This window comes from Astatotilapia calliptera, chromosome 1 (genome assembly GCF_900246225.1).
Source record: "Astatotilapia calliptera chromosome 1, fAstCal1.2, whole genome shotgun sequence".
Taxonomy (NCBI): domain Eukaryota; kingdom Metazoa; phylum Chordata; class Actinopteri; order Cichliformes; family Cichlidae; genus Astatotilapia; species Astatotilapia calliptera.
This window is the reverse complement of record NC_039302.1, coordinates 25885702-25897956: the sequence shown is the minus strand read 5'-3', so window position 1 is coordinate 25897956 and position 12255 is coordinate 25885702. Positions and strand designations below refer to the sequence as shown.

The following is a 12255-nucleotide window of genomic DNA, read 5'->3' as shown; positions in this document are numbered from 1 at the left end:
TAATATATATTTTTTGCAATAACTAATTAGCACACTGGTGAATGATGAGGGATGAAAGAGGCTTAGAGGTTTTTAAGGTATAGAGGTTTTACTGAATCCACAATAGTATGGGTTTAATTATAAGCAGCAATATGTGCAATCTGTCATCTGCGAAAAACACCACTAGCAATACTTCAAAAAGGTCCTTGAAAAACTGAAAGGGTTTTGACAATGTATCACTCTTCTACCACTTAAAAAAAAGAAAAAAGAAAAGTATTCATCTGTAGAAATCAAGCTGTCCTTTGTCGGAGTTCACTTATGAACGTGGACATTTAAAAGAGGCATCTTTATCATCTTTAACCCATATTTTTCTAGTTACTTTTCTTTGTATTTTGTCTCACATACCATTGTAATTGTGGGTCCTGATCAAGACAAAGCCATGACAGAATTTGTTGTATAGTGCGTATTCATATCATTTATGACAATCATTTATGATTTATTTTTCGTTCATGTATTTTTGTGGGACTAAAAGAACTGTATGCTATGAAAAAATATGCTCAAGCTGAAAAACTATGTTCAAGCTATTCAATATAAATATATTTAATAATCGACCTATCTGTCTATTGACTCATAATTGATTTAAGAATTCTCCAGCCATAATTTTAAATGGGCTCTGGAGGACAAGGAGTAGAAGAATTTAGGCTTTTATCAACCTGAGACTGTTAATCCTCAGTAAGAGACCAACCAATAGGGTACAGGAAGCAATTCATTCTAATAGACTTTATGCACTACATCCTCTCATCTAATCTCTCTCTCATTTTTTTATTTATTTATTTATTTTTTAGCAGATTGCAATCGGCGTAATGAAAGTGGTGCAGAGCTTTAACAAACAAGTTTACAGGTGCATGTTTCTGCTAATACAAGAATGTGCACAGAGCTCTACACACATTCTTCCACTCTAATGGATAACAAAAAAGTGCAAGCAAGCACACATACGTACACACACACACACACACACACACACACGCACTAATGGGATATCTCTTTAGCTAACCTCACTAGTGATGGCTCCGAAGCTGACAAGAAATTTCACTGGTGTAACAGCTGCAATCAGCACATAAATAGCACTGTCTACTCCCATTGTATCAAATCACAGCACTAGGAAAGTAAACCCCTGTGGGCCTGCAAACCCTTCTAAGCATTGAACAAACCTCAATGGAAGCTTTCACGCTTGGTTATGTGCCTGTTTGTTTAATTAATTTACAGTGAAATAAATTTATTTGGAGATGCAATGTAGAAAAGCCCTACTGTATGCTGATCTAATTGATTTTATCATTAAGTCTGAGCTGTCTGCACGTTTCTCCAGGTAGGGTTTGTACATAGTAGGTTAGGTTAATAGATAGGACATACATAGTTAAAACATAAGTCAGGTAAACCAGAGACTGGGTTTAAATAAAACAGTGGGTCTATACGGTAGCTCTATAAGGTACATGTTAAGAGTTTCTTCCTGCTCTGTTGTTACCCCTATGTCCCACAGCCTTTAAAGAGTTAAGACATCAACCAGAATATATATAGGACTGAACCCATCCAAAGACGACTGTTGGTGATTTATTCTGTCTGGGTGTAAAAATCACTTAAATCCATCAATCTATCAATCCATCCATTTAACCTCTTTTTCAATTCAAGGGCCTGAGTCTATCCGAGGTTTAATGGGCCGAGAGCTGGGGTACACAATAGACAGGTTATCAGTCCATCACAGTGCCATTCAATCCAGTGATGGTATAACAATTATAACATTTATCCATCTACATTGCAAAGTTATTTCTGCTTAAGGTCTAGCCTATTCACTTTTTAATCTCAGTTCACAACATTTTCTGCAGACTGTTGATGGGAGCTATCATTAATTTGCAAAATAAATAAACAAACTAATTAAATATTTAAGCCACAGGAAAAAAAATGGAGAGAAAATCTGAGAAGACGAAGAAAAGTGAGAGTTAGGCAATGGGGAGGAACAGAGGATTTGAGAATTATAGCTTCAATTTCCTGGGGATGCGTGGGTGACGGTAACGGAGGGATCAGCCAATGCTCTTCCCAAAGTAATGGGATTTATGTGCAGCACAGTGGTTTACAACCAGGTAACAAATGCCTCTCTTTTCCATGCACACACTTCGACTTCCTCTCTTCCTTTAACTCTCTGTCAGTTTGTCATCTCCGTATCTTCAGTATTCTCTCTTTTCACGTCTTCGCATCTCTGTCATACCTCGGCCTCAGACTTCCATCCTGCATTCTTTTAAAAACCCTATGGTTTGCTTTCTCTCTCACCGTCATCCCGTGTAACCTGTTTGAGATTTAATTTGTCTCTAAGGTAAAGGCAGAGGGGTTATTGGGGGGAAATTGGCTGGAAATAAAAGCTTAAAGGTTTGGAGAGAGGTGTAAGCTGACAAGAGCTGTATGTTTGTGTATTGTACTCAGGAACAGCGCTTGTCACTATCGCAGAGTTAGTCAGAAATATGGCGGGATAGCAGGCTGGCCAATGGGTTTGGAGATCAAGTAGCAATCAACACTTTTTTGCTGATCATTGGTGGTAATATGAGTAAAAGTTTAGGGTGTGATTGTAAAATGAAGGGTTGGCAGCTATACAACAGAAAAAATATTCTGAAGCAAAGGAAGGCTCGGTCTTGGAATATGCTGTTTATTTAAAGCTAATATAAAGTTTATTCAATTTCAATTCAGTTCAACTCAGTTTTATTTATATTATATTAGATCACAACAATGGTCATCAAAGATGGACAATTAAAGACATCCGTTTAAATAATATAATTTTAAACTATTTTAACCGTTGCAAAGCTACCGTGAGCCTCGAGTGATGAAAAAGAAGACAATTAAAATTGAATTTATATAAGAAGGAAATGAAGAAAATGAATATTTAATTTCAACTGCAGTTTTCAATCAAAAAAAGGCAGAGGTTGTCACTTTGAAGTCAAGTGTTTCTCAACAAAGCGTTTTGAAATATTTAATTGTAAGCCACAGACAAAATATTCTGACACAGCTGAATCCAATATAGAAATGCAAATATCCTAAAATATTCCAAATGCAATTTTTGTGTTGCTCATGGGTAAAAAAGTGTGAAAAAGTGCAATGCAAACTGTCCCCAAAAAAGACCGTATTCAAAATTCCTTGGATTTCTAAAGCTATATATTTTTTTAACTCTAAGGTTCAAATTCAGAGAAAATTCTCAGACTCTTAAAGCCCCGACCAATGACTTCACAAAAAATGATCAAGGCAGCCTTGAGAGCAAATCGATTCTTGCCTGTGGTGTGGCTGTACATATCCCCACAGTGATCCCCTAACTAGAGTGGATTTGAGGGTGATGAAGAAATGTCAGAGAAATTTATGAACTGAATGGTGAAATGTTTTACGTGGGGGTACACCATGCAGCCCGGACATACCATTCAATAAATTTTTATATTTCTATATAAATAATACAATTAAAAAAGTAAATATAATGGATGCACAAGCATCAGTTTTAAGACAATATTTTGCTTTTTAAATTCTGTTTAAATATATGTCTGGTCTCTCCCTCTCTCCCTTTCACATAACCCTTTCCTGGCATGGATTATAGCCTTACATAAAACTGACTGCACAGGTGCAATAAAATGTCCTACGAGAGGTTTTAGTGTAGTGAGGATTATTGCAGATTGCCCATTGATCTTCAACTTTTCAAGGGGGAATTCACTTGCAGTAGGATTAGCCTCCTATTGATAATAATAATATATATCGTGCAATTGTACAACTGCCATATTATCTTGAAGGTATAGTGTGGTATGTGTTATAATAATCAATAAAACACTAAATAAACTTGCACGTACAAATTAAATTCTCCCAATTTTTGTGTATGTGTCCTTGCTTCTTGTTGTGTGTTTTTTTCCCATAAAATGTGTTCCATTTATGTCATTGTAGCAGGAGGAAAAAATCTTCAAAAAAAAATCTACATTGACACCAGGAGCTACATAATAAGTGGAGTTTCTAACTTAATCAAAGGCACACAGTAAGAACTTGTCAGAAGTCTGTGATCTATATTAACTGTAAATTATTTAACAAACCTGACAATTTGTGAAAGAAATTTCTACTTTTCAATTTCTTTTTTCCCTTTGTGTATAGAAGAAGAGTTTCAGTTTTTCAATTTCATTTCAATTCAGTGTTATTTGAATGGTGCCAAATCACAAGAACACACACACACATACTTGCAGGTGCCACTATTACAGAATATTTCAGGTCAGATTAAAAAAATTTTGTATGACAGAAGTTATTCACTTCGAATGAACTTGGTTAAACAAATTGGCCTGCCCTCTTTCTTTTTGTTTAATATAGACATAAAACGATGAGAAGATATGAAGAGAAAATTACTTTAAAACTTTTAAAATAGGGAGCAGGAGGTTATAAAGAGATTAGTTGATTTATGGGTTTTGACACATATATTCTCTCATGCATGTTTTCCCAATTTTTAAACATGCAGTGTATTACTAATACTAGAGTATTTTTCACTCATGGTGAAGACCATCTAAGTTACTCAATGCCACACATCCCGGTTCATGTTCCATTACCCCCTAAACCCTTGTACGCTACCACTTTAAATAACATGACAAGCTTACAGAGTATGCCCCCATGTTCTTCTTTATGAGAGGCAAGGGAAGAGGATTTGGTCTCTGATGACGGTTACTAGAGGGCAGAAGCCAGTACTAAAATCCCAGGGTAGGATTATAATATAAAAATCAATCATTCCCCTTGTCCCAGTGCGGTGAATCAGCAGTAATCGTGTGACCTAGTTGGATGTATCTAATCTAAGCGGTGAGTGGTACACAAGGACAAACAAGGGGCTCAGTGAGGAAAAGCAAAATATGCTCATTAAACGAATATTACAGAAGATTAAAAAGCAACTCGCTGACTGCTTTTGTCTTTTACAATCTCTCTATTTCCATCTTTGTGTCCATCTGTTTATACCTCTCCCTCCCTTTGCCCCCTGTGTATTTCTCTGTTCTTTGTGTCATTTTCTTTGTTTCTGCATCTGTCACTTTATTTATTTCAGTTTTATACTTCTATTCATTTTTGGAAATCTGAGTCTACAGATGTAATTTTCTGAGAGAATGTTTACACCCGTGAAAGGAAATGTTTGTTTTCTTTTGAGATCAAGTCTAATTTTTATTCTTGTTTTTGTTTAAAGTATCAAAATATGTGCTATAAAATTTGAGACCTGAAATTTGCTTTTGTTTTTCCGTTACTACATGTTTTCATAGCGTGCCTTTAGGTAGTATTAGTGATTTAGATGATTTAGGAGCATCTTAAGTAGGGATGGGTACCGGTATCGTTCTGACATAAACGGTAGTAACCAGACCGAAAAGCAGCGCACATTTCGGTGCTTTATTTCCCTGAGATGTCATACACTTTGGATTCCAGCCAATCATTTTACCTTTGCAAGCGTAGTAGGCGGGCCCAGGTACCTACGTTCTTTTAGAGCAGAGCTACAGATTAAAAATGCCCAAGGCGAAGCGGTCAAACGTCTGGCTGTACTTCACAGCAAAATATGCAAACTCAGCAGCCTGCAACAAGTGCTTTAAGGTGATACTGTGATACTGTCAAAGGAGGTAACACCTCAAATCTGAAGAAACACCTGGCAACGTATAGCATTTTGTTAAAAGCCGAGAAATGTGCCGTATTTGATAGCTTGCTGCGAGACCTCACACCGAGCACATCTACTGCGGGTGTGGTGCCTGTTATCGGACCCGGAGCAACATCCCCCAAAAACACGAAGAGGAGAGTCTTGGCCCGCCCTGCCAGTGTAGCAGAAATGATGACGGATGATGATGGCAGCAGCAGCCGTTCTTCTCTGCGTGAGTAGCTTAATGTTGTTCGTGTGTAATTTACGTTGAGTAGGCTAACCACGTTATTACATTAACGCATGTAAGGTGAACTAGCAAACACCATCATAGCTACATGCGGCTGTCTTCTTGTTTGATGGCAGATACTCCCTTCACCCTGGCCAAAAAGGCTAAAATGACCAAAGAAAAAGAGGGAAACAGCTAAACTGAGAGGTTTTTGGACAAAGTTTGTGTTTTTTTCCATTGATTAAGCACTGCTTCCCAGAGGTGTGGACTCGAGTCACATGACTTGGACTCGAGTCAGACTCGAGTCATTAATTTTATGACTTTAGACTTGACTTGAAAAAATGTTCTAAGACTTGTGACTTGACTTGGACTTTTACACCAATGACTTGGGACTTGAATTGGACTTGAACCGGTTTACTTGAAAAGACTTGATATTTTACCCCAAATATAAAATTTAGCATGCATATTATATAGATTGAAAATGTGACGTCATTCACGGGTAGAACCGCAAAGGATTCTGGGAACTCGTGGCAAGCGGTACTAGCGCACGCAGGCTTTCAATTAAAATCAGTTATACAGCGATAAAAAGAAACACAAAAATGTCAAGAAGCCGTTGTATTATTAACTGCAATAGCCGGTCGCATGACAGCCACGGGAAGCCGACGGGTAAAGAGATCGGTTGTTATCGGATTACGTCGTTAAAGACATGACTGGATTGCAGCCATTCAAAGATCAAATATAACGTCCCAGAACACTCCAGCTCACAGGTTAGTCTGCTCCAAGCATTTACACGAAGGTCAGTGTTTTTTAGTAGTTAATACGTCATTTTCATAACATAATTGGTGATATAGGTTACAAGCAAGTCTGGCGCTGAACAGAAATTGTCGCGCTATGCTCCTTTATTTATTGTGCATAAATAGTGAATTGTCCTGACACAATAGTGCGTTTCGCTTCTGTTATTATGGTACATTGACAAAAACATATACTTTTATTCACAGGATAAAACAGGTTTTTTATATCACTAATTGTCCAGTACGATTACAGCATACAGTATTGTTGTCACTGCTACATTTCTGTGATGGGTACCAGAAATTATTTCCACTACTAATTAATTACCGTTGAGCTCAAAGGTCCTATTAATAAACGGTTAACGAATGTGTATTTATGACGACAATTTGTGAGACTGGTAAACTTATGATACGTACGATGGTCTTTCGTTCTACACGGTGCATTTCAAGGTCCTGCACCCATCCGTTGGTAAACTGTACCTGGGCTTGTTGCAGTGACCTGAAGTTACTAAACTTCATGAGTGTATGCACTCACTCCAAGAACCGTATGATTATAAATATGCATATAAATATGCTACGATGAGATAGCTGACTTCATCTAACTAGCAAATGTTTTCCAGGCTACGTTGGTGATACAGTTTTTTTTAATGTGTATGATATTTTTGTCATGCGATTTTAAAGCTGGTCCTACAACCGCATCCAAGAATAACATGCAGCTTATCTCAGAACTGTCGGTGAAAATTATTCTTGGAGCTAGGTTTAATTGAGCTGCATTTTAAAGAGGTGCAATTTCACAATTTGTGTATATTTTCTAAGTTCACTATTTTGTCATGTGTTGAGAAAAACACAGATTTTAAAATTACATGGTCTAATATTTACATTTAGCATAACTGCAACATTATTTTTTCGTTTTTTTTTTTTTTTTAAGACTCGAAAGGACTTGAAATTCAAAGTTTCAGACTTGTGACTTGACTCGGACTTTTACACCAGTGACTTGAGACTCGACTCTGACTTGCCTGACATTACTTGAGACTTGACTTGAGACTTGAGGATAAAGACTTGAGACTTACTTGAGACTTGGTCCCACCTCTGCTGCTACCAGCCAAGAGTGATACCATAAATCCCCTATAGCTGCAGAAAAGGCTAACATTGTTATCTTTTTACAAAAAAACAGCTAAACATAAGAGGTTTTTAGACAAAGTTGGTGTTTTTTCCATTGTTTAAGCACTGCTTCCAGCCAAGAGTGATACCATAAATCCCCTATAGCTGCAGAAAAGGCTAACATTGTTATCCTTTTACAAAAAAACAGCTGAACATGAGAGGTTTTTGGACAAAGTTGGTGTTTTTTTCCATTGATTAAGCACCGGTTCGAGCACCATTTAAGCACCGGCACCGTTTCAAAAGTACCGGTTTGGTACTGGTATCGGATAAAACCTAAACGATACCCATCCCTAATCTTAAGTGTGTTTATGTGAGTATTTCAATATGGTGCAGTCTAAGTCTAAGGTATATAAACTTGTTAATGCAGTTAATCTGGAGTTGTTTTAGGAAATGCAATTCTCTCTATTCTTTATTTTAACAGTTCATCTCATTAGATATCTGTGCTCTGTTAGGGCAGGTTAGGAAGTGAAGAAAAGTGCACACTCAGACATAATCACACTTCATCCCTCTCCCCTTAACCACATTTCTTTCCTCTTTCTTTTGTAACCACAGACATGTGCACACAAAGAAACGCATACACACACTAAGCGGTGTGTGCTTTCGATCAGTCTGTGAGGCTGTGAGGTCCAGACAGATTGGCTGCTTTGGCAAGCTTCTGAGCCCTGATGCCAGGGCCAGGCAGGCGTTTATTGCTGTGTTTGCTGTGTGTGTCTTTGTATGTGTGTTGAGTGCGCTGTGGGAATACAATTGATCTTAGCCACAGGATCCCAAGAGGGGAGCAGAAGAAGGCTGGGGCAATGGTCGTGAAGAACCCCTATCTCACACAGCGGGAGCATGAAGACCTGTTTGTTTTCCTTCCCTACTTGTTGATTTTAACACTGGTAAATTGTTCGTGTTTGGTTGCCATGTCCTTTTGGCCATTGTCTATTAAAAGTGTGTTTTCTATATTCTTAAAAGAAAACATTGTGTTATAAGTGTTGTCTGCTCTAATTAATTGGGTGTCTCTGAGCTACAGCTGATTTCCCTAATACTGAATTATTAGTATTAATTATTAACTATTAGTTTTTCTGAAATATTTCAGTAAGCTGTGTCCATCTGTTTTATTTTTAATTCAGTTAGTTTTTTGGTTGTTTCGTCCTCGTGTCTCTTTTTCTTTCCTTTTTTTTTTAACAACAGAGGTGCCAAATTCTGTTTATTTTCTTCCTAACTTTGTCACAGTTTCTTCTCTTTGACTTCTTGTATCTTTCCCACCTTTAGCACACTTTAGAAGACTCCTGGGGAACTTTTATCTCAAAAGAGGCCTTATTTTTCACTGGATAACATCTTCAGTTCAAAACCTGTAAATATATTTTAAAAGTGTCACAAAACCTTGTGCTCATCATAAAAAAATATACTCTATAGTGTTGCTGATATATACTGTATACTGTTATTGCCAGTGAAAAGTAGCACAGTCTCGCAGGAAAGTGTGAAATAGCTGATCTATTGTAGAAATTTATAATTTTTAATAATAAAGGCTGTAAACTTGCAAGATGCCTATTTCTGGGGGGCAAATAACAGTGGTGGGAACATAGCAAAATGGAAAATGAAGTTAATGTGACCTACACTGGGAAAGGTAATTATGTCCTTTTGCATATTTTACATATTTTCCATTTGTCTGCACGGCTTCCTTCCAAGTACTCTGTTTTCCTTCCACAGTCCAAAGACATGCAGTGGCCATAAGTGAGAACGTGAGTGTGAATGGTTGTATACCTCTGTGTTAGCCCTGTGACAGACTGGTCACCAGTACAGGGCGTATCTCACCTATTGCCCTATGAGTAAGTAGAAGCAGAAGATGGAAGTAAGTAGAGGTGGATGGATGGATGGATTTCAAAGTGCAGGACAACTTTTCACCAGGACTCAAATTAAAAAGTGTCCTGCAATACTGTAGTGTTTAATAGCTATATATATTCATACATTACACTTATACTTGTAAAAATTTGCACTACAAATAAAACAATTTTTACAATCACTGTATGTGCTTTTGAGAAAAAACACTGCATTCCAGTCTTTGGTTGCATATATGACCCTCTGATGTGTTTACTAGCAGTATGACATACTTGACATACTGCAGTACTAAACAGTATGTCGAGGGAATATTGATCTTTTGGAGTTTTAAACTCCTGTTTAGCTTTTAAGGCTCCATGTTTATTCAACAGCCTGCTTTCAACTAAAATTGCAATTCACTAATTAAAATGAATTAAATAAAATTAGCGTAAACTAATGAGAGTAAACGCTCAGTGAGAGAAAGACAGAACCTTGTAGAGTTTTAAAACACTCATGTTTTATTAAATCTCACAAGGACCCTCTTGTCAAATAAATTAAATCTAATTACTGAAAGGAAATAAATATAACTGAATAATGGCCTTCAAAAAAAAAGAATTCAAACACTTAATTGTCAAGCAATCTAGGCTAGCCGACATTTAGAAAGTTAAGTTAGAAGAGGAGGAAGAGGAGAAAATAAACACAATAGGAAAAAAAATCATTTAAAAAATACAGCTCAGACAGGCATGGCCCTCTCCCTTGTGGAATACCATACTGACAGTAACAAACCTGACAGGGTTGTCAATGGCAACAATGTTGTTGTAAGTAACAGAGTTGCCGGGCGATGGCGTGGAGATGGACAGAGCGGTGCAAAGTGAATTGGAGATAACAGGGAGTGTGACAACTGAATTACAGCTGACGGCCCTGAGATGAGCTCTCAGCAACTGTACAACAAGACAGATAGACAATATCCTACACTGGGAGGCAGGCAGGAAGATAGAACGAGACCGTATTTCAGTGGAAAGTCAAAAGCAAGAGGGGAAAAAAAACTCACTATCAGAAAAGAAGACAGAGGGAGAGATCATACAGGAAGTGAGAAAACAAGAGGAAGAAGAAAGGAATCCTATTTCCTGAACAAGTAAAGATAGGAGACACTTTAACAATGAGAGAAAGACAGAACTAGAGATTCCTGCACAATCACAGAGCAAACATGATCAGAATAGTCAGATAAGATGGAATTATTAGAGGATTTCTGTACATCGACAGAAATAAAACATCTTGGCTTTGTAAAGTTGTAAACAGTTGTGGTCAGAAATGTATATACATTCATCATGGATATAATTATCTTGCTAATTCTGGGTTTTTTGATAAAGATTTCTTTAAACAGTCCTTTTTCCAAGGTGGAATGACTGTACCACATACATCTTTACTGAATGTGAAGAACAAGAATTATGTGCACAAGTCTGAAATTATTTGAGATTTTCTCTAATCCACACAGGGTCACACAAGTATACATATAGGCTCAAATGTATAAATGCACACACTTAAATCTCTTAATAAGCGGTGCTAATGGTTCTACACTTTCTTTTGACTTGACTAGTCCATGGCTTTTTCATTTCTCATGATCATGATTGATCAAAACAGTCAGGCTTTTTTTTCCCAACTAAATTCCCAACACAAAAAATGTACTTATTGGATTTGCCACTACATAGGAAATACAAAATACTGGAAATAAATACAGTTCTCATGTTTTTTGTTTTGTTCTTCTTAAAGCCCAAACACATATTTTGGGTTTAAACTGTAAAAGTTTATTGGTCATTTTCTTTTACCCCGTCCCAAATTTGTGGTTTTTCACAATTCCCGGGTGTTCTAGGAATGTATCACCCGCAAATTCTGTGAACTGTAATGATAATGAAACACAAATTTAAAAAACTTACTTGTAGCATTTGTCAGCCTGAAGGTGACGGACTTGTCTTTGATGTTACACACATTGCGGACTGACACCTGACAGGTATAATCAGCAAAGTCCTTGGGTCTGAGATTCTTCAGCTTCAGCACCTTGGTCTCACCCTGAATATGAGAAACAGGACATCATACAACATCATGTTGGATTATTGTGCTGTAAAAAGAATCATCTGAGAATTAATCACATTAACATTAATATAAACATAATAAACAAAAATCATATTTTCATCGTAATCCATAAACCTGAAAACCCAGAGCGTTTATTTCAGTCTCTTTTAAACTGGGCTGTAATCTTGTGCAAAAGTCTTTAATATGCTGAACCGGGTTAAATACAAACTGAGAGAAGCTCAAATATTAACATAGATACATGCACACATGCATCCTGCCCTTGTATATTGCACGCTCTGGTTATCAAGTGAAGCATTTCAAATATTCATTCATTGTCATTTGATTGGTAAATTCCAAATATCTTTCACATGCAACCATCGGGAAAATGAAACTGATCTGGTTCAAAAATAAAAACTAAATCTGTTCATCTTCTCTCTATTTCTGAAAGCATGCTACTTGCAATCTCAGCAGTGTGCTCGCTTCTTCTCATGTAGATGTACAGACACTGACTTGGACACACAAAAGCAGTCACACATCTCTTAACATCACTGATGATTTTCAGATCAAGGCTT

At 37.0% G+C, this 12255-nt stretch overlaps 1 protein-coding gene across 2 annotated transcripts in view; it reads right to left on the bottom strand.

The window, feature by feature from the left end:
- Nucleotides 1-12255, bottom strand: part of mdga1 (MAM domain containing glycosylphosphatidylinositol anchor 1) — a 202056-nt gene that overhangs the window by 73486 nt on the left and 116315 nt on the right. For both annotated transcript variants that reach the window (XM_026171878.1, XM_026171887.1), the window contains exon 6: nucleotides 11548-11680. In XM_026171878.1, coding sequence (XP_026027663.1) covers nucleotides 11548-11680 — 133 coding nt within the window. The remainder of the gene's footprint in view (nucleotides 1-11547; nucleotides 11681-12255) is intronic.